General features: G+C 45.0%; 1 protein-coding gene across 2 annotated transcripts; it reads right to left on the reverse strand.

The window, feature by feature from the left end:
- Positions 1-20,557: 20,557 nt before the first annotated feature.
- Positions 20,558-22,869, reverse strand: FGFBP1 (fibroblast growth factor binding protein 1). Of its 2 annotated transcripts, XM_032397416.1 has the most exons (3): positions 22,793-22,869; positions 20,985-21,526; positions 20,739-20,918 (listed from the first exon to the last, which is right to left on the reverse strand). In XM_032397416.1, exons 2-3 carry the CDS (start codon positions 21,504-21,506, stop codon positions 20,739-20,741), a joined length of 702 nt encoding a protein of 233 aa, XP_032253307.1. In that variant the 5' UTR covers positions 21,507-21,526; positions 22,793-22,869. The 2 variants fall into 2 exon arrangements, with proteins under 2 accessions (XP_032253298.1, XP_032253307.1); XM_032397407.1 differs by having other exon boundaries at positions 20,558-21,526.
- Positions 22,870-23,371: the final 502 nt, after the last annotated feature.

Below are 23,371 nucleotides of genomic sequence, written 5' to 3' on the forward strand. Positions count from 1 at the left end.
TTTTGAGATATATATCTAATATATATATATATTAGAAAGTTAGTGGAGGATTTTTTTTTTAAACATCTCCGCATGACAAGAAATCCTAGTAAGTGTTATGTTGGAAAATGAACTGTGTATAGCCTGGTTTGGGGATGGGGAGGAGGGAAGGGGAGCAGAGAGAGGGAGGTAAGCAAAAGCACGGAAGTTCAAGGTCTTGGGGTTCTGGTGTGGTAGGAGTGTGCAGGGGGTCGGGGAGGTATGTCTTAATGAGTTCTGAGCCCATGGAAGTTGCTCAGAGGCAGGACTGGGGGACTTGGGGCTCTGGAGGAGTTTGGTCTTGACCCTGAAGGTAGTGGGGACTGCTGGAGGGTATCATGCAGGGAACAACAGTGTGGACTCACTATTGCATGGAAAGCTCATGGAAGGGGACAAGAGTGGTGGCAAAACCCAGAGAGGAATCTGTTGTGGAAGTTCCAAGAGGTCATGGCAAGCCAAAACTTTCACAGTGTGATGGGCAGGGACTATGGAGCCAGACTGCTGGGTTTGAATCCAGCTCTGCCACTTAGTAGCTGTGTGACCTTAGGCCAGTTGTTTAATCTCTCAGTGCCCCAAATCCTAGCTGCAGGCAGGGGTGGGGGGGCTAATGAGAGTGGTGGGCTGTTGTGAGGATTGACTGGGTTAATGTATGCCAACAGCTTGTAAGAGTGTCTGGGTGTGGTAAGCACTTTCCTGTGTCTGGGTTTGCTCTGTTGTCACCTTACCCAGGGCTGAATACATGATGCATGATATATGCCTGCTCCATTCTTGTGGGGTGATGGAGAAAGCATGCAGGCCCAGGTTGCTGGCTCGTATTGGGTAAGTGAAGTGGCTGTCCCAAGGCCACATACAATTAGAAAGGCTGGAATGTGAATCCAGATCTGTCTCCAAAACCTGCACTTTTAACATCTACATTATGTAAACCAGCCCAGGGCCTGATACTTAGTAGGACCTCAATGAGTTGTTTCTAGGTGAGTTGACTAAAATGAAGTGCACAGAGGTTAAATGACTCTCCCAGGGTCACACAGCTCATCAGTAGCGGCTGGGAATAGAACCTGGCCTTCTACTCCCACAACCAAATCTTAGTAAGCTAGGAAGTGGGGAGGTCAAGGTGCGCCTGGGTGACTCAGTCAATTAAGCATCTGACTCTTGATTTCAGCTCAGGTCATGATCTCAGGGTCGTGGGATTGAGCCCCGTGTGGGCTCTGCGCTCAGAGGGAAGTTTGCTTGAGATTCTGTCTCTCTCCCTCTGCCCCCCACTCTCGGTCTCTCCCTCTCAAATCAATCAATAAATCTTAAAAAAAAAAAAAAAGTGGGGAGGTCTTACTAGTTGTGTGGTACAGAACTGAGTCCAAGGTCAATCACTCGGAAATACTTTGTTGCAGTTACAAGCGCTGAGGCAAAGGCTCGCACAGCTTGGGGTCATCAAACTTCCAAACTGCAACCAGGGCAGGTCCTATGCTCTTAACTGAGACAAGCTCTCAGGGGGCACTGGTGAAAAACTGATACTCATGACATTTGGGAAAATAAAACAAACTGACACATAGTGGGATAAAGGGGTCTCAGAGTTGGGAACCTCTGAGACACCTGAGGTTCACGCTCAGAAATGTCTGTGGAGTAAGCACTCCCTAACTGAGCAATGCGTGGTGTTGCATGGCATCAGAACTGTGTTGTAGGATCTGCCAGCTGGAGCTGGAGTCTCTGCTACCCTGCGAGTTTTGTGGCATTTCACTTCATTCCAGCAGCATTACTGATGAACCTTGCTCTAGATAAAATTTAGTAATCTACTAGTCACCACAAGTCACTCACCTGACAATGTTAGCTGTTCAGCCCAGGCACGAGGGAGGTTAAGAAATCGGGCTTCAGGAGCCTGACAGATCTAGTTTCAGAGCCCAGCTCCATTACTTTCAGGCCATCAATCTTGGGCCACTTAGCTTCTTTAAACCTTGTGTGCCCCTTCTGTAAAAGAGGATAGGAAAGAATCAGTAAAGACATCTGACTCTCAATTATGCTAATAGAAATTAGGATTACTTTAACTTTCCAGAAAGAAAAAAATGAAACAAATGTCTCTTAAACGATTGAAATAGGTATTATCTGGACACTAAAGCTCATATGTCCCACTGACAGGTGAGTACATGCTTCAGCCTTCACTAAGAGCTTAAATACTCTTTTTTTGGTTGCCTGTTTTATGGCCTGCCATGCCTCCTTTGAATTAACTTAAGAAAGCAGAGATGTACGTAATCTATTTTCAAGCACATTTGTTCACAAGGATTCCAATTTCATAGGTTGGACCTTACGAGAGGATAGAAAATACATAAATTTATTTCTGTCCCAGTTCCTGGCACAGAACTCCTGAGACCCTTATAATTTCCCAAGGGATTAGAGTACTAGGAGCATCGTCTGTTCCTTTGTCTTTGACCCCATTCCTGACACAGAGTTCCTAAACCCCTTGGAATTTCCTGGGTGACAGGAGTGTTTTTTGTTCTAATGAGATGACTCTTGGTGGGTTCCTGGATGGGGCTGGTCACCAGAAAGACCAAACCATGATTAGAAGCCCTACCATTCTCCATTGAGGAGAGAGGGTAGAAGTGGAGTTGTTGGTGAATTATGCCCCCGTGATGAAGCCTCCATAAAAATCCCACAGATATGGGGTTCTGAGAGCTTTCAGGAGGGCGACATACCCCAGCTCCATGGGGTCAGAAGCTCCTATGCTTGAGACCCTCCCAGACCTCATCCTATGTGAAGTTTCTTCATCTGGTGTTTCATCTGGGTCCTTTATCATAATCCTTTAAGAAACTAGTAAACTGTTTCTCTCAGTTCTATGAGCTGCTCTAGCAAATACGTGGAACACAAAGAGACGCTCATGGGAACCTCTGATTTGTAGCCAAATGGGACAGAAGTTGTGAGTACTCTGGGACCTACTACTTGTGATGGGCATGAAAGGGGTGGAGGCTGTCCTGTGGCACTGAGCCCTTGCCTGTGGGATCAGATGCTATCTCTGAGTAGTGTCAGAGTGGAGTGAAGTTGTAGGGCACCCAGCTGGTGTGGCAGAGTTGCTTGGTGGGGAGAATCCCCACATCGTTGTGAGTGTGGTATTGGTATCAGAAAAAAGGAGAAACATGGTGGGTGGGTGGGGGGGGGAGGGAGAGTGGATTTTCTGACACAGACCTTTATGCTCCTTGACTTGTGTTATAGACACCTTAATTGAAGAAGGTTGTAGGATTTTATGGAAAGAATATACATAGGCTTTGGATTCTGACAAGCTGCACTGCAAAACATGGGTACATGAGAAGCCCTTACTAGTGTTAAGGTAATTCTGTTTTAGGACCTGTCAAATTGTCAGTGACTCACCTCTCTACCCCAGGCCTTGCCTTTATGGTGTTAATCCAGCAAAAGTTTCAGGACATCCAAAGACTGGGAGTAGCCAAAAACAGGTCACTCTGCTATGCAGGGGTAGATCCAAGATCTCCCCACTTCTAGTGGGAGATCTCATCACCAAGGTGGCCCCACCTGGACCCTCCAGGAAGACATGTGGGTAGAGTGAAAGGCACAGAAGCTTTGTTGTTGGACTGACCTGGTTCAAATACCAACTTTGGTGTTTACCAAGGAGTCCCAGTTGGCAACAACAACAGTCTGTCTTGTAAGTTTATGGGAGGGGTGAACTAAGCTAGGGTGGGGAGCCCTGGCAGGCATATGCAGGGACTTGGTGTAGGTCAGTTAGCCTTGTCTCTTTCCCAGTCTGGCTGTCCTCTTGAACCGTGGATTGACCACACCCACTGTCACCTCTGAGGTCTTGCTCAAGGTGTGGTCTCTGATTATAACCCCCCCAACTCCTTCCCACACCCCTCTCAGAGCCCAGCTGAAGTCCCCACTTCTCTACACTGCTTCCTCCTGCATTCCTGCTCACACTTTCCCCCCTCCAGCACCTGACATTTAATCAGCCAAGATGGATTTAACTGTTACAGTGGTGGGAAACTGATCTCCCTAATTATACCAGACATACCTTGAGGGCATTGGCTAGCCTCAGCTTCCTGTATCCCTCCTGGAGCTTGACCCAGCCCCAGCCCTGTCTTTTATTGAGTGAGTGTCTCTGGGCACCTCCCATCACATCACTGTGCCTAGTTCCTCCCTTATACATGTGGGGAGTCTCTGGAGGGGCTCTGAAGACTCTCCCACCCATGACCACCAAGTGAGTAAATTCAGCTGGGCTGAGTCTACAAATAGGAAGTGACCCCCAGGAATGGGCTGGCTTTCCTGAGCACCTCTATGAACCAGGCATTTTATCCAGTGCCTTGCATTATCTCTAGTTGTCAGAGGACCCTAGGTCATGAGGTGTTTATAGATGAACACAAATTTTGGAGATATTTGGTAACTTAATTGGCAGTAATCAGGTGAGAATGATTTCTTATTAGTAACCTGATATTTATGTGTCAAGGACTGCATTAGCAATTCAGAAAGGTGAATAAGGTAGACATGATCCCTGGTTTCATGGAACTCACAGCCCAGTTGATAAGACGGTGAATGATTCTGTCAGCCCTCCCCCTCTGGCACATTCTTGTGTCATTATATTCTACATATGAGAAGCGCCATAATCATTGCAATTACCTCTAATTCAGCACCTTTCATAAATTGTCACCAGGTAATTTTATAGACACTATGTCATTTACTTCTTAAAACATCCAGAACAAGGAAGATTCTTATTGTTCACTGATGTTCTCTAAGTGCCTAGCTCAGTGTGTGGCCCACTGCAGGGGACAATTTTAATTGAATAAATTTCCATTTTATAGATGAAGTTCATAGGGGCTTTGCCCATACCAATGGGGATCATAAAGCTGGGACCCAAGGAGTGAGGGCATTTTGCTCCCTCATGTTACTTCTCAAAAGAAATACCAGCTCTTTGCTTTCCCCTGTTTACCCTCACCTTCTTCCCAAAATGACCACATTTCTTGTTTCGTCTTTCAGCATGTTCTCAGCCAATCACCATGCATGTGACTTTCTTGGTTGATGTAGCCAATTGTGGGCCCAAAGTATTCCTATTCCCAGGTAGGAGGCATGAGCTATGGAGGCCACGGTCTTGGAGACCTGGATCAAGTGGAACCCCTTCCTTAGCTCTCTTTGCAAGTGGCCAGACTTTTAGTTGTTCTGGGAGAGAACTTCAACAAAAAACCTAAAAGACATGCCTTGAGAAAGAAACTGACTCCCCCCACCCAAGGTAAAAAGCGAAACAGCACAATCAGAGTAGCCTCTTATAAGCCAAATTAAATGAGCTAGTAAAAATCAATGCTATTAAAATGTTCAGTTCATCTAAACACAATGATTGTTGGTTTCCAGCCTCTCTGATTCTAATCCAGCAACTCTCACCAGAGGTCTTCATCCAGCTTGATATGGTTGGGGGTTTTGTTTATAGGTGTGTGTATGTAAAGTAAATCTTGAAGATTTCCTCACTGTAGACCATTATCTTGCTCAAGGTGTCTGAAGTTCTGTTGGATGAGTTTATGTTTGAACCTTAGCCTCCTCATGTGAGGTGTAGAGAGAAGCGTCTTTTCTTCTACTCTGATCTTATAGTGTGAATATCCACCCAGCCATCCGCTCAGTCATTCATTCACTCAGCAAGCATTGACTGAGTACAACCATGTGCCAGACACAGTGCCTGGCACAGCAAATATAGAGCTCTCAGCCTAGCAGTGGGGTTTGGGGGTCTGGACAAATAACCAGGCAAGGAATGTACAAGGTGCTTGGCCCTGGTCCCTCCAGGTCTGGGCTCCATCAGTGATCTTCCCTCTTTTGAAGTATGATCAGCTTCTCCCTCTTCTCTGCTTCTCCCTCTCTACCAACTCTTTTTCAAATCTGATTTCATACCATAAAACTCCACTGACCTGGTGGTCCTCCTAAGTATCATTCTACTTTTCTCTCTCCTCATCCAGACTTGTAAGCAGAAGAATCTACATTCTAGTGTCCACCTCTTCATCTTCACTTCATTCCTCAATCTATGGCAATCCATCCACCAACTTCGGTCATTACACCCATGACTTACTTCCAACCCACAGTCGCTCTTATCTTTTTCTTTCTAATGTATTTAATAGTGTTGATCCTCTAGCCTCTGCTCTCAGAAGCTTCATTCTCCTGGCTCTCCTTGTCTTCTCTGGTCTCTCTCTTTGTCTGTCTCCCTTGTAGTGGCTCTCCTCCTCCTGCCTCTCAGTGCTGATACTCCCAGACAACTTGGCCTTCTTCTCTGGACATGCCTTCTCCCTGGGACATTTTATCCACTCTCATGGTTTTAAAGTAGAATTTACCTACTAATGGCTTTGATATCTAAGTCTCTGGATAGAGACCAATCAATATTTGAATTCAAATCAGAATATCTGCTAGAGGGGTGCCTGGGTGGCTCAGCCGTTAAGTGTCTGCCTTCGGCTCAGGTCATGATCCCAGGATCCTGGGATCGAGCCCCGCATCAGGCTCCCTGCTCGGCGGGAAGCCTGCTTCTCCCTCTCCCACTCCCCCTGCTTGTGTTCCCTCTCTTGCTGTGTCTCTCTCTGTCAAATAAATAAATAAAATCTTTAAAAAAAAATCTGCTAGATATCTACCCTGTCCCATATCAACTTAAATTCAACTTGTCCCCCAAAAAACTTAGTTGGTCATCCAAGAGAATTTTGGCTTTTGGCTTACTAAGAACCATCAATTTCTGTATTTTTCTTTTTAAAATCAAAGCTTAACCTCCTTCTTTCCTTTCTATCTATGCCCTTTTCCTGCTCCTTATCATCTCTCACTTGGATATATTCCATCTCCTTCTATCTCTGTCTCTTATTCCTCACCCTCTATCTCTCACCTTGGCCTTTCTTTTCCCTGATCCAGCAGGTCTCCTTAGCTCATGCCTAACTGCCTCCTCTCTGTCCACTGAATTACTGCCTTAGAGGGCTTTGTGAAAACCCATATCTGACCAAGTTGCCTCCCTACCCAAAACCCTTCAATGGCACCCATCACTAATGGGATAAAATATGAACTCCTTAACCTAGAAGTGCTGGATGGTCTCCATTTGCCCTTCTGGATCCACTTGCCACCTTTCTCTACCCTTGTCTGACCTAGGAGACTGACCTTATAGACTGGTTCAGCTGGGCTCATTTGCCCTCTGGCCCCTGCTTGGGTTTGGCCATTGGGAGGCACCAGAAGGATGTCAGGAGGCAGGAGGAGAAAGAAGCTGGAATATTCTCCTGCTGCCCTCTGGACCCAGCCGGAGTTCTCCCACTAAAGGCTCCAGCTCCAGTGGTGGGGGAGTGGGGTCTCTAGGGTTGAAGCCAAAGCCACCATTTCCTCTTGGGTTCTAGTAACAGCCTCTCCTTTTGCTCCTTCTAGCCTAGGGGAAGTGGGGCTGCTTGGCTCAGAGTTGCTAGCCCAGATGTTCCACCACGCTTTGGTGATTTCCCTCAACCGTGCCCATATCCTTGTAATAATAGTCCCTTCATTAAACTCTCTTTAGTTGCCCTGCATCTTATGCCTATTTCCTGCAGCACTCATTCAACTGGTGACAAATGAGGCTTTCTGCAGTCCAGCCAGTGCTTCACCTTCCCAGTTCCATCCTCAGGCATTGCACCTCAGCAACATCCTGCTACCTGGGGTTCTCTGTGGAGCCATGCTTTCCCTCACCACCGTGCCTTTGCCCATGTTAATCCTCTGTCTAAGTCCAAGGGCATCACCTCATCCTAGAAAGCTTCTGTCTGTCCCAAGCTGGGTTTAGGGTTCTGTGTGTTTTCATTGTATTTACCACCTTCTTATTAAACTCCTCTTTTATCTTGGCATTGAAGAGCATTGAATTAAATGACAAATGGCTTGGGTTCAAACCCTGATCCTACCTCGATTTTCCCCTCTGAAAAACAGAAGTCACTACCTCATAGGATTGCAGTGTTGTTTAAGTGAATTAATGCATGCTAAATGCATAATGCGGTGCTGGACACATAGAAACATTCAGTAACTGTGTGCTTTGAGTCATTGTCTGCCTCTTGCTCTTGACAATAAACTCTAGGAAGAAAAGGATCTTATTCAACTTTCATTGCCCAAATGTAATTTAATAACTGGTATAGAATGGCTGCTCAATGAAAAAGTGTTGAAAGAAAAAGGAATAAAAGATGGAAAGAAGAAAGAAAGGAGAGAAGTAAGGAGAGAGAAAGGGAGGAATGCCAGGCTTGAGGGAAGCAGCAGGGGCAGCAGAAGACAAGAAAAGGAGTCCCTCCTTGGCTGGGGATGGGAAAGGAGTGGAGGGCTGGAGGGAACATTAGAAAAGGACTATTAAGTTGGCCACAGGTGCAGTGTGGGGGAAGGGCGCTCCAGGCAGAAACAAGCATGCGCAGTAGGCAAAGGCAGTTGGCTTGCAAGGGCACAGGGCACCCTAGAAAGGGAAAGTGGTTGGATTCCGTTGAACAAGGGCATCTAGCAAGAGCTGAAGGTCGTGGGAAGAGGGGAGACTGGCAAGGCAGGTGGAGCCTGGAGTACTCCTGCATGTTGCACTAAATTTGGATTGTATTCTGAAGGCCATGGGGGAACCACTGAGGAGTTTGAAGCAAGAAATGACCTGACCAGATGTGCTGCCCACCACCTTTTCCCATCTCTGAACAGCCCATGCCCAGCAAACAACACTTGCCCAGCATCATCTCTCCCAGCTGACATCATCTTCACCAGCTGACATCTTTGACACTTGTCACGTCCTGGGTGACCATTGGGAGAAAGAGTTTTGGCATAAGAGAGATCTAGGTTCTAGGTTATTGAACTTACTGAAGCCTTACTTTTCTCCCCTGTAAAATGGACACAAGATCCTGTGTCTTCCTGAGGGAGATGTTACGAAGTAATGTGTGTAAGGCTCTTCATGCTCCACCGACATCCCTGCTTTTCCTGATGTTAATGTTACGGCCACGGGGCTTGGCTGTCTCAGCTGCAGCACCCGCCCCTGTAAGATGCTCCTGGTGAATCAGAACAACTGCAGTCGTCTGTGGGAGGCCCTCCAAGTCCCTGTCAGGCTCTGGAATGTGAAGAGCTTCAGATTGCTTTTCATCAGAAGCGGTCAAGATTGCTTAAGTTTCTTTTTATCTAAGTGAAGAAAATTGTACTTAAGCTCTGGGAACAGATTGCTACCAATATCCTCAAACAGTAGCAGAGGGATGATCGGCTTCCTAGTTTGGGTTTGTTTTGTGCCTTTGGCAGCATGCAGAACTGACGGGAGAGCATACACAGCTCCAGCTTGCCTCTCAATTGTCCATTTCTTTTTAATATTTTAAGAGAGAGAGAGAGAGAGAGAGAGCACATGAGCCTGGAGAGGGGGAAGGGCAGAGGGAGAGGGAGAAGCAGGTTCCCCACTGAGCATGGAGACTGACTCCGGGTTCAATCCCAGGACCCTGGGAATATGACCAAGCCGAAGGCAGCCACTTAACCAACTGAGCCACCCAGGAACCTGTCAACTGTCCTTCATTTTAAACAGATTTAAAAATCCATATAGTCTTGAGAATCAAGAAACCATTCTTGTGTACTCTTTTGAAAGAATTGAGCCCATGGAATGAACCCTGGCTTTTTAACTTAACTCCTGAGGAGACAAGGAATCATCCTGACAGTGGGTGGGGTAACATATTACTGGTCACCTTCTTATCCTGCTGAAAATGTCAACTCCAAATGCACATTCCAATGTCACAGCTCTTCCTGATCTTTTAGAAGTTAATTACTTTCACTGATAAAGAATAGTACTATAAGCCATATGAAATTGCTGTTTTGTGGGTCAAAAATGACAGAATGTTGGCAATTTCATATGGTTTAGATTAATACAAAGCATAGTGAAAACATTTTAAATTTTTTCTCCCTCTCCGTACAAAGTACAAAGGGTAAAAAATCTCTCTCTCCTATTCTAATCACCTGCTTCCTCTCCCCAAAGGCAAAAGCTATCATTAGTGACTTGAGAAACAATTGTATATGATTTGAGAAATATTTTACATACATATTAATTTATAAACGCACGGAAGCATGATATGCAGGCTTTTTTTTTTTTTAATCTTTATTTCTCTAGCTGCATCTCTTAGAAATCATTCCAACTAACTCACTGATGTTTTTAACCAGTGCCCATGAATATGAAGGTTGTTTCCAGTGTTTTGCTATTATAAAACAATTGCTCTAACAAACGTCCGCACACACACATCTTTGGTTTGTGCAAGTACATGTGGCATAAATCTCTGAAAGGGAAACTATTAGGCTAACAGGCCTGTGATTTAAAATTTTGAGAAATATTGACAAATTCCCCTCAAAATGGGTTATACAATTTATATTCTCTCTAATAGCACGTCTTTCTTGCTCTATAGTCTACACTTTATCCTTGTCAATTTCATGTCTTCCCTCATGATTGCAGATATTTTTTTAAAATTTTTTTATTGTTATGTTAATCCCCATACATTACATCATTAGTTTTAGATATAGTGTTCCATGATTCATTGTTTGTGCATAACACCCAGTGCTCCATGCAGAACGTGCCCTCCTCAATACCCATCACCAGGCTAACCCATCCTCCCAACCCCCTCCCCTCTAGAACCCTCAGTTTGTTTTTCAGAGTCCATCGTCTCTCATGGTTCTTCTCCCCCTCTGATTTCCCCCCCTTCATTCTTCCCCTCCTGCTACATTCTTCTTCTTCTTTTTTTCTTTCTTAACATATATTGCATTATTTGTTTCAGAGGTACAGATCTGAGATTCAACAGTCTTGCACAATTCACAGCACTTACCAGAGCACATACCCTCCCCAGTGTCCATCACCCAGTCACCCCATCCCCCCCCCCCCCCCCCCCACTCCAGCAACCCTCAGTTTGTTTCCGATTGCAGATATTTTTTGGCCCATAAATAGCTTATTTTTTAAAAGATTTGTTTATTTATTTGAGAGAGAGAGAGAGAGAAAGCGAGCACAAGTTGGGGGGGAGGGGCAGAGGGAGAGAGAGAAGCAGGCTCCCCACTGAGCAGGGAGCCTGATGCGGGGCTTGATCCCAGGACCCTGGGATCATGACCTGAGCTGAAGACAGACACCTAACTGACTGAGCCACCCAGGTGCCGCCATAAATAGCTTATTTTAATTAACAAAGCTAATGCTCAGAGTGCTGGTCATTGGCCTGCTGGCTCTCAGACTCATCCCCATCCTCTCCCATGCTACTTGGTATGGGAGTGAAGGGCTGAAGCAAACTCATTTCACAGACTCCCTTGCCCACTGTCTTCTGTTAGGGTTGGGTAGTGGAGTAGAGGGAGGGAAGAAGCCAGGACCCTGTTCCTTCTCTCTGTTTCTGGTGGCCTCCCTAGTAGCCAATGACTCTAGTTCCCCTCGGGGGCTCCTCCCTTCAGGGTCCCAGCTCCAGTTCTGTGGCCCGGCTCCTGGGTTCACTATGCCTTCTTTGCCCTTTTAGCTTTTCCAATATCTTTGTAACTGGTTCCCCATCCTAAATCCCCTCTATTGAATTATCTGCTTTAGTTTTGTGTGTTTCATTCCTACCCCCACCCACCCTTAACCAGTCTCTGAACTGGTATATCCAGAGTTGACAGAGTGAGGAGAAATGGACATGTTTTTATCCTCTTGGTGGGAATGGAAACTATTGCAAAAATTTTTTTGGCAGGCAGTTTGGCAATGTGTTCTAAGAGCTTTAAAAACGAGTGTGCTCTTGCCCTATCTTTTAGAGATAGGTGTTGAAATATTTATGAATGAAATGATGTATGTCTGTGATTTACTTCTAAACAATCTGGGGGGAAGATAATTGGGACACTGTACAGATCAAATGAGACTGGCCACAAGTGGATAGTTGTTTGAACTGGGTGAAGGATACTTAGACATTCATTACACTCATCTCTTTACTTAAGAATATTTGAATTTTTCAGTAATAAAAAGTTATCTTTCAAAAGCCAAATCTTAGACCTTGCAATCTACTCTCTAGGAATTTATCCTAAAGAGAACAAATTCCTAAATATTTAAAAGAAAAGATTTATCTTTAAGGATAGTTTTCAACAGCGTTCTTTATAATAAACAACTGGCATCAATCTAATTTTGCAACAGTGGGTGGATCTTACCATAATTTCAATATATCACATACTGCAAGCTGTTCAAACTTAAAAAGATGTTGCAGAAACGAGTGTATTGTCAAAGATGTTCAAGATATTTTTTGTTTGTAATGATTTAAGTAAAAAAAAAGTTACAAAAGCATGAGATACTATAATCCAATTAAAAATATTTTTACCTGTGTCTAAGGGAGGATGTGAGGGATCCATACCCAAGTATGATCAGTGTTGTCTCTTCGTGGATGGGACTGTGTTCTTTCTTTCTTACTTGTTTGCACTTTCTGGTTTGTTTCTTGCTGTTCATATTATGTACTACTTTTGAATTACCAAAAGTGACTAGCACATTCTTTCTGCCTCACCCCCTCTTTTCCTTCTTTTAATGGTCCTTTTCAAATGAACACTATCCTCTGTTGAAGGTGTGCATGCATCGGGTTAAGGAGCTGAAGGGGGTCACACCTTAGCTTCTTTCTAGCAATGCCAGTTATCTGTTAACCTTTGCCCAGAGGGCTTAAGAGAAAATAGGCCGTTTGGGGACGGGGGGAAGGGGCGGTGTGAAGAGCAAAGCAGGTGCTAAGGGAGATGGGGGTGGCCATATTGCCTTCCACACGTGGCTGACACCTGTGATGGGGAATGTGGGGGTGAAAGGATGCGGATGACAGGGAGAGGCACTGTCCAGCATGGCCCCTTCACAAGCCCCCAGCTATCCTGGCCTTGTCCCCTCCTACCTGCCTCTGTCTATTGGACGACTGGTCCTCCCTCCTGGGATTGGCCTCAGTTTTACCTTTGCCTGCCCTTCAGCACATGATGCCTCATTTCAAGTGATGTTCTCTTCTTGATATCTGCCATCCTACCTGCTGACCCATTTTGGGACATGGAACCCTCCTGTGGTAGAGACCCTGGCTGGTCTCACTGGGGACTGTCACTTGACGTTGGAAGCTAGTTCTGACAGCATGCAGTACAAAAATGCCATTGCTGAGTCACATTGCACATGGTGGTCATGTTCTAGAGTCAGTGCCTGCTTTGTTTTAAAAATTGATTTTAATCAGAATTGCCTTTATGGCCTTCCTTTGGTTGAGTGCCAGAACAAGTCATTGGTTTGCATTTAAAGTTGAAATAAAATGCGTAATTCCAAATACTGGGAGATGACTGAGCAATGGCAAACTCGCATCTTCTGTGTCCCGTGTAGTTCCCTGTGGACCAGGGCTGAGAGAATTGTCTGCTGCATTCATACCTTTACACCTCTCTCTCCACCCCTGGCCCTCAGAATGCAGAACGCCTGCTGTTGAAAGAACTGAGCAAACCGAGAGTGTGCTACAACTTCCCCCATTGTCTTGTGGGGGTGATTTTGTCTGCAAAGCATCTAGGACCCCCAAACCTAAAGGTCTTGTGCAGGCTAGGCTGTAGGAGAGAGGGGATGGAATCAGAGGACCCCAGTGTGGCCAGGACTGCCAACCAATGTTCTGGTCCTTTTACTGTGACCAGATAGTTGAGAAAGTACCCTCCAAGCTCCACCTGGGCTACTCTCTGTGCATATTTGGTTTGCCCAGGTAACCCCCTTTCCTTAAAGGTCTTAGCTCTGTTATGATCTCTTTAGGGAAGTCTTCTCTGACCTTGGGACCACTGCTTCCCTCTCCTCCAGCCACACCTGCTGCCCTATGCTGATTGCACCTCCCACCCCACCACCTGGCCCTACACCATGCTTGCATCCAATGGCACATTTACATTGGAGCTTCCAGCTTCTTGAAAGTACTCTAGTGGTCAAATGAATGGACCCTGGAGCCAGACTTGACTTTCATGTCTGATACTTACTATGACCTTACTATGACCTTGAGCGAGTTTCTTAACTTTCTCAGCTTCTCCATAGGAAGAAGGGTAGTGCCTCCTCGTGGGAGATTGTGAAGATTAAGTGAGATAATACACATGCGTAGAGCCGTGCCTGGCCTACAGTACATGCTCAGTAAACACTGGCTAGGCTGGGTGCTTACCCTGTTGCCTCTAGTGGCCCGCACACAGAAGGCACTCAGGAGCACTTGCTGCATGAATGAAGCTGAGTCTCTGAAGTGTTAAGGAACATGCCAGGGTCACATGGCTAGTAAGTAGCAGAGTCAGGAGTCTGCTCTTACCTCCATGCCACCCTGCCTGCCAAAGCAGCTGCTCTGCGTGTCCTACCCCACCTCCCTCAACTTATCTGGAGGAGATGCTAAGTTTGGCAGGAGCTCTGAACCTGCCAGGCAGAACTAGTACATTTCCTAGAAAACAGGGCCTTTTTGCTTCCTGTCTTCCAGAGAAGGCAGCCTGCTCAACCCTGGGCCTTTCTAATTCTAGGCCAGTGTCTCCGTGCTGCCCCTTACGATCTCCTGGCCCCTTCTGCTGCCTAGGCCTCTCTCATGTTCTTGGCAATCATATTATCTGGGGTTCCATGTTACATTCATCTTTTTCTTATCCTTTTACAACATCTTCATAAAATCAAAGCCCTCTCTCTAATAAGGTTAGTAGAATGGAGATCATGAAGAAAGGATCTTTATAATTAAATGCACATAAGCTGGGAGAGATGCAGACCTTGCCATCTTTGTCAGGAAACTAGAGAAAGGTAGCATCATGCCCTTTGGAAAGCATGATGTTTAATAATAATAACCACAGGAAAACAAGAACAAAAAACATTATTTTTGATCAACGACTATGTTCTAAGCAAAGACTTCAGTATTTTATATTCTTTGACTCATTTATTTTATAAGAGCTTCTCAAGTGCTGTTTTCCAGATAAGGACATTTAGACTTATTAAGACAAGCAATTTAACCTCAGTCACATTTCTGGAATGGGAATTGAGGCTGAGGGCTGTCTGACAGAAAGAAATCTTGTCTTTTGATTCTCTTGTGGTTACGTTGGTTTTAAAAATAATTAAACATGTATTGAGATCCATGCTTTGTACAACATGCTAGAGAAACAGCAGTGACCAAAGCAAAGTCTGCTCTCAGCTTGTATTCTAAGGGGAGGCAGCAATAAGCCAATAAGCAAGTGAAACAAGTAAATATCGTGCATGTCAAGTGAGGAGAAGTGGTATAGGGAAAATAAAGCAAAGTTGAGGACCAGGGTGACATTTGAGTTGACATCTGAAAGAAGGGAGTTCTCTAGGTAGAGGAAGAGCAAGTGCAAAGGGCCTGAGGCAGGAGAATACAGAGTGAGCTCCAAGAACAGCAAGGCCAGGATGGTCAGAGCAAAGCTACCCAGGGGTTACATCATAGGAAATCATGTCAGAACGTAGTAAGGGACTGGCTCACATAGGGTGCTCTAAGGCTCTGCATCAATTTTTGGCATTTACTCTGAGTGAGATGGCGAGCCACTGGACAGCTTTTAGCAGAGAAGTGGGATGCCCCTACTCATACTTCGGAAGGGATGTCTCTGATGCTGTGCTAGAACAGGCTCTAGGAGGCAAGACCAGCAGCAGGGAGCAACTTAGGACACTACTGCAATAATCCAGGAGGACAGGCTTGGGCTTGGACAGGCTGGCGGTGATCAAGTGGCAAAATGTCATATTTTGGAATATTTTCTTGAAGGTGGGGATGGCAGGAATTGTAGATGAATTAGATGAGCTCAGTGAGAGGAGTCAAATAGGACCACACAACGGTTCTGACCTGAACAATGGGAAGGATGGCTTTACCATGAACTAAGTTGGGAAGGACATGGAGGAGCAAGAATTGGGGGAAAGATTAGTGGAGTGTTTCAGGTGTATGATGTTTAAGACACCTTTTGGATATGAAAGTGGCAATGCTGAGTGAGGCTGGAGGTCAGGAGAGAGGTCTGGCTGAAGATGTAAATGTGTGAGTCATTGGCGTGCACATGCCATATGGAACAGTGCCCCCCAGGGAGATGACCCAGGCAGCAGGTGGCTTGCAGCACTCCAAGTTGTGGATGTAAGGGAGATGAAGGGGAGGTGCCATGGTGAGTCACTGGAAGGCAGGTTAAGAAAGTCTTAAAGGTTGCCCTAAAGAACCAGCTTTGCCTTCACCTCCTCCTATTTTGTGGAAAGTGCTTTTGTCCAGTCCATGAGTGTGGGATGCCTCCAGGGCTGTTAGGTAGAAGGTGGTCTTTGGGAGGTGATTAGGAACAGCCAAACTCCATTTGACAGGAAAGCCCTTGGACATGATGTGTCTTGAGTCCCATGTAGCCTATCTAGAACATTTCCTCCTTGTCTTCTCTCTCAACTAATTGGCTCCTTCATTCATTCATTCATTCATTCACTTATAACCAAATCTTAGTGAAAATCCATTGTGTGAGGATCACACTTTAGACTTTAAATCATGTGTCATTCTTACTCGATGGATACTTAGACCTAATTTATAAATGGGGAACCTGAGAATAAGAAAAAAATGACTTGTCTCAGATCAAACAACTAGAAACTCAAACCCAGCTTCTTTTACTCTGAAGCCCATAATCTTTGCCCTTGCCATGATTTCTCTCCTCTTTTATTCACTCAGCCAATATTTATTCAAGAACTATTATATGCTGGCCTGTGACCTAAGTTCTGGGGCTATCATGATAGACGAGATGGAGACCACCTTTGCTGTGTTATTTCCCACATATCCAACTGCCTGATGAAAACTCCCCTTGGAGAACCCATTTTGAACTCACCAGGTTCTAAAACAGCCTTTTTCTGGAATCTTCTCCCATCTTTCATCCTGATCCCTCATTTAGCAGGGCTCCTAATGAATGTTTTCTTGCATATTGTTCATGAAGTGTTTCTGAGTGAGACATTTGAAGGTGAGTATTCTATGTGTGGTGTTATGAGAACCAACACCATAGAGGATGGCTGCCCTTGTGTTTGTCAATTCCAAACACTTTGGCCTCCTTTTCTTGTTCTGCCAAAAACAATTCAGGAGGGAGGTGGGGGAAGAAATGGTTGGGTAGGAGGCCAGGTGAGATGGGCTAGATTCCAGAGATTCAAGTCGGCACTGGTGTGGTTGTGAGTTACTACACAGAGACAGTACCGCAGGCAGGGAAGAGGCCCTCTTTATGCTGAGAGGTAGTTTTATAGACAATCCCATTACTCAGCTGCTTTAGGGGATGCAGACATGCCATCCTGAAACACCTCTTACCTACCTGAAATCTTCCTGCCTCTTGCTATCAAGGGGAACGATATCTTAAGCATAAGTACACATACACACACAAAGACATACACACACAAACACACACACAAGCTGGTCCCTTCACTTCATATTCAGTAAGTTTCCAGAGAGAAAATATGGAATGCCAAGTTGGTTGGAAGCTAATGTAAAATCGGTGTTGTGTTCTTAAATTTGGTTTTTACTGTCACATTCCAAGGTGTTATGAGAGGTAGTTTTATAGACAATCATTCATTGGAATGTGACTATGAAGGAAGGCTAAGCATGAACAAAAGCTTTAACTTCTGGAGCTTTTTTTTTGTAGGACCAGAAAGGGGATGTATATATGGAAGAGACTGAGGCATCCTGTCCACTTTATGACTTGGTCCATGTCTAAAACCACAAATTTTACTCTTTTTCCATCAAATGAAGAAAATCATGAGCTTCAGACACAGAAAGGGCTGGAGGACCTCCAGACCCTGGGTTTCTCACTTACAGGCTCTGCCACTTCATGCTTGGTGACCCTGGAAAGTTGCTCAGCTTTTCTGGGCTTCAGTTTCCTCATCTAGAAAACAAGGATGATAATACCTACCAGACAGGGTTGTTGCGGGGATTAGATAAGAGAAGGGGGCAAAGCCAGTGGCATGTACTAGGTTATCAATAATTATTGTTCTTCTTTGCTTATTGTGTTAGGGAAAAAAACCCTCACACTTTTAAAGTTTACATAGGGAAATTCTGAACTCCCTCCACAATGGTCGTGTGCTGTGGACTTTTGTCACTTGTGTTGAACACCTTCTGTGCAAGCAGTGAGGCACTAGGTGCTCTAGATTTATTGACCAATGTGAGTCTTACAGCAGCCCTTCAAGGTGGGTGTCACTGTCCCCATTGTTGAGATGAGCTCATTGGAGTTCAGAGGAGTTAAATAATTGGCACAGAGATGTTGTGTGTGAAGCAGCAGAAGCAAACCTCTAGCCCAAGTCTAGGAAACTCTGCCATGTTGGAAACAAACCTCCTCCCAGTTCTGCCAGTGGCCAAACACCATGAGTGAACTAGAAAAACCTCCACCTCGGGGCGCCTGGGTGGCTCAGTTGGTTAAGTGACTGCCTTCGGCTCAGGTCATGATCCTGGAGTCCCGGGATCGAGTTCCACATCGGGCTCTCTGCTCAGCAAGGAGTCTGCTTCTCCCTCTGACCCTCCTCTCTCTCATGCTCTCTGTCTCTCATTCTCTCTCTCTCAAATAAATAAAATCTTAAAAAAAAAAAAAAAAAAAAAACAACCTCCACCTCATGGGCTGGAAATGACCTTAAAAAGTCTTCAAATCTAGTTTGGTCAGTTCTTCAATGTTTATGTCACCCAGGCTAGACCAGGGTTATTATTTAATGACCCCTGGAAGTGTTCAACAGTCTTTTCCTGTCTCAAGACTACATGGAACTGAGATGTATGAGTAGGGGAGATCCAGAGGGCTCACAATCTGTGTAGAGTTTAAGGGAAAATGTCCCTCACATGGGGTGGCTAGGAGAAGCTTGGGATGGACTGAAATGTTGGTTTAGTTCTCTTGCAAATGGGGGTAAGTTTCACAAATCAGGTCCTGGGTCCTGTCCTACAATGGTTCTGCAAACTTTGATGTTCCTGAGCATGCCAAGCATGAGCCAGTCATTGGAATATAAACACCATGAGAAGAGGGATTTTTTTCTTTTTGTTTGCTGCCATTTTCTAGCCCTAGAACAATGTCTGACATATAGTGGGAGCTCAGAGTAGGCAACAAACTCATTTCAGGGCATTTGCACCCTCTGCTTGGAACATCCTTACTCCACAGAGTTACCAGGCTTGATTCCTTACTTCATACACATCTAGACTCAAAAGTCATCTCCAGAGAGAAGCCTCTCCTGACCATCTGATCCAAGACTGGTTACCCTTCATCACTGTTATCCCTTTCTTCTCCTTTACTTACCCTCTCTATCTCTTGTACGTTTGTGATTAATTCATCACTTTCCCTACTGGTAGTTCCATGGGAGCAGAGCATCTGTATCTCATCTGCTGTGGACTGCTGTATCTCTAGCACCTAGAACAGATTCCGGCAGAATCAGTGCTTAATACATTATATGTTGAATGACTGAGTGAATGAATGAATGCATGCAGAGGAAAGAGCTTAGCACAGTGCCTGGCACATGGCAATTGGGAGATAAATGTTCATGTTGATTATGTGAATAATGACACACTCTGGATTGGCCACTGACAATCCTCAGTGTAGGTCCTGGTAATTTGGTGAGTGTAAATGGCTACTCTTCCACCCCACCTGCCATTCCTCCTTGCACCTGACAGAGACTCTACAGTGTTTTGTTTTTTTGTTTTTGTTTTTTTGTCTTTTTTTAATCATCTTTTGCTCTTCACTTTTTGCTCTTAGTGAAATTGTGACGAAGCTTTAAGGGCACGACTTCCTCTCTCCCAACTCTTGAATAAAAGCACTTTCAGATCCTTCTTACTAATACATAAATGACTAACAGTAGCATCATCCCTATATCCCGTCAAATTCCAGCCACCTGGCCTCTCCCAGTTTCTAGGATTTTCACATCTCTTTGCATTCACACATGTTGTCATCTGCCCAAAGTGTCTTCATTCTGTCCCATTTCCTACCTAAGGATACTCTTTCCAAAATCCAGCTCCAGTAATACCTCCCCCATGAGGTTCAACCAGAATTCTTCCAGCAGCTTCCACCTCCTCTCTCTGGTTTTCCAGACTGGCTTTTCCTGTTTCCATGGGGTTTTCATCACAGAACACTATACTTAACCAAGCCCCTCTCCCCAAGGTCAGAAAAGAACCCCTCAAAATCAGGGGTCTCCCATATAGCAAGAAGTGATGCCCAGCTCCGACCTGAGTCAATGGAAGGTGTTCCTCTAGCTTGTGGACTTGGCTTTACAGACCTTCTGGGTTCAAATCTTCCTCCCCTCTTACCATCTGTGAGACCGTGATTTGTGTTTTTAATCACACCATGCCTTATTTATCCCACTTGAAATCAAGGATCCTAATTATTACAGTGTAGTAAGCATCAAACACCACAGACCAATGGATAAAAGGATAAAGATAGGGATTCTGGAATGGGTTACATTTGGGGATGACTTAGGATGGGTCATTACTTAGATATTTTTCACACTGATATTTGGGGACTGTTTATGAGTTAAATGAAAGTAAACATAAAGAAACAAAAAATGGTTGAACATATTTCTGAAAAATACCCAGAGCTTTATTAACTTTGTTAATTCAGCAGAAAGTACATTGCACTGGAATCATCGCTCTGGCTCATTCAGCTCAAAGAATGGTCCTCACTGCTCATATACACATGACTTCATGGGTCATGGAAACATATACTGAGGTAAACAACCTCTGAAAATAAAATTTAAGGAAATGAATATAAAGCAAATTCCAAAACACAAAAACAAAAGTTATAAAATCTGTTTAAATATTCCACTGCACTCTCATAGCACAAATGTTCATTTTACTTAGAGAGCTTTACAGCATACTGAAGGGCTTTGACATAGCACCTCCTAAGGGACTCTGTTCTCTTTTGACTCATTAGCATGAATTGCTCTGGACCATGGCGATGAAGAATTTGCAGATAGAGCCCCAGGATTCCCCACAGTAGTCCAGGGCCATCTTTGTCTGATTTATTAAGTCTGGGTCCTCCACACAGTTGGGATCCTTGGTGGCTATGGTCTGAGTCTCCATTGAGCCAGAAGGGATATTCTCTTTGACCTTTATCTGCTCCTTAGGGGATAACTCTTTGACCTTTTTAGGTTCCATGAGGGAGGCCTTACTGACTTTGCTCTGCTCCCTGGGAGAGGGCTCTGTTAACTCCTGGCTGGGTTTCTTGTTCTGAATCAGAGTGGAGTTCACCAGCTCGAAATTGGATTCTGGAAACTTCTTTCTGCACACCTTGGTTTTCAGGACAGTTTTGGGGTCCCCACAGATGACCTTCTGAGAGCGCAGGTTCCGACCAATTTGTTTCCAATAGACATTCTTTTTGTTTGACTCTAGGCAGGAAGTTGGATTGCCAGTAAAGACACAGGAAAACTTGTTGTCCTGTCGGGTGCACTGAACCTTCAGGGTGATGCCCTCTTCTTGCTCAGTCACCACCCATCTGCAGTTGGCATGGTCTTGGGTGACAAACTTGCCTTTGGCCAGATGTTTGGGTGGTTCAATCTGGGTCTCTCCCAGAGTATGCAATTTATCTCTGGTGCCTTTGCTGACATGTCTATTCTTTACTTCCTTTTTGCCCTTCACCAATGACACCTCAAGAGCCAGAAAAAAGAAGGAGAGCAGGGTGAGGCTATGGATCCTCATGGCTTCAGCTTGGTGGAAACCTGTTTGACAAGAGCAGGTGAGTCAGTGCTGGGCAATAGTTCAGCAATACAGGGCTGCAGGATGACCCTCCCTCTACACTGACATATGCCTCCTTGCTTAGAAGTGAGATCAGATCAAGAATCCTTCTGGCTCCTGGAATTACTAGACCAGCAGCCCATCTATTCACATTTCTCCTTGACTTGAGTGCTGAATGTTAAAAACCTCCTACTCTTCCTCCATTCCTTCACCACTCTCTGAGCCAAATAAGCTCTCATCCCTCATTCACTACTCCTTTATTCCTGCATTTGCTCACTCACTCACTCCTTCATTTACTAATTAAACAAGCATTTATGGAACACCTACTATATACCATGCACTAGACTAGATGTTGGATATATCAATGTGAATGAGTAGGTCACATCTTAAAAAGATTAGAAAAAACTTTTGGGGGAATTTAAATAGCACTGACAAGGAGTCTGTCCCAATTCTGTCCCCAACTTGATCTTGGCCAAGTCACTCTCCCCTCAGTGCCCCTGGATATCGAGATGTTAGGTGTGATAATTGACAAAGTCTCCTCCAGCTCCATGTGCTGGATTTCTAATCCAGTTCCACATGGACTCAGGTGACCTCATAATGAGAAAGGACATGGCAAATGACATGAAAGGTGATGTTTGACCCAACGTTCAACACATGTGGGATTTGGACACTTTGAGATAGATGGGTTTGTGAGGGGGCCATTTGGAGTGCAGTAAGAGCTTAAGGAAAGGCATGAAGGAGGGGAGGTCATACCATTTGACTATGCAAAGTGAACAAAGCTGGGAAAGGAGCCAGAACTTATCTCTTTGGCCTTTTATACCACCAACTGTGCTCACCTCTTGCATTTCAACTTTGCTCTGTCCTTTGGAAAATACTGACAACAAATAAGAAAGTTATGAACTACTCAGGGTTTTATTTGGTATAGTTCATGATAAGATGATTCTGTCAGTATTCCATTTTAAAAGAAATATAGATTTTGCTTGTATAAGAAGCAGGCCCAGAAAATGGTCCAGATCTTATTTCCACTCTGGGCTTGTGGCCTCTCCTCAGAATTGAGAAAGGGAGACAGACAGTCACAGTGGGCTCCTCAATGAAGGGTGGACGGGGGCCTAGATACACCATGTGAAGACCCACTTGTTCATCAGGGCACTGAGACTCAGCCCCCACGTGTCCCTGATAGGATCCTGAAGTCCTTAGGGGAGTGAGAAGAAAGGTGGGGAATGGAACTCTTAGAAGAGCCAGATTCTTACCTTGTTCTGAGTATGCAGATCCGGTGTAATCCCAGATGTGAGTGAGCTTGCAGGCTTACCGCTGTCTCATCTGCTGTGCCAGGCAGGGAAGGCCCTTTTTATTGAAGCCCTGGCAGATGGATTTTACAACACACACACCTGTCTATCTTTATCACACTCCTCCCAGTCATACCCCTTGGGAGGGAGCCAGTTCCTGGATGGAAAGTAGTTGGTGTAATCCTGTGGGAGGAGGTATAGGCAGGGCATTATACTTGCTTCCTTCAAGCCCTTCTCTTTCCCCCAGTGGCCAGGTTAAGAGGACAGCTCAGCCTTGTAAAGACCCTCCTTGATGGGATGAGGACCCCAGCAGGAATATCTGTGGGGTTATAAACAATAACAAAACTATCATAGCTGCCAAGCCCTGTGGCTGCCTATTTTACCTAAAGCTCTCCCAGAATTCCCAACACACCCACCCCACGACATGGTAGCTAGGGTTCCTATCATCTTACAGATGGAAATTGGAGCTTATTATATTCAGGGCTTGTCCAAAGTCACAGAGCTGGGAGGAGGAGGAGTCCAGAGTTGAACACTGGGACTACC

This window comes from Phoca vitulina, unplaced genomic scaffold, assembly GCF_004348235.1.
Source record: "Phoca vitulina isolate PV1807 unplaced genomic scaffold, GSC_HSeal_1.0 scaffold3, whole genome shotgun sequence".
Classification (NCBI taxonomy): domain Eukaryota; kingdom Metazoa; phylum Chordata; class Mammalia; order Carnivora; family Phocidae; genus Phoca; species Phoca vitulina.

Coding starts and splice junctions, on each gene's coding strand:
- FGFBP1 (XM_032397407.1), bottom strand. CDS start 21,506: ATGAGGATCCATAGCCTCACCCTGCTCTCCTTCTTTTTTCTGGCTCTT.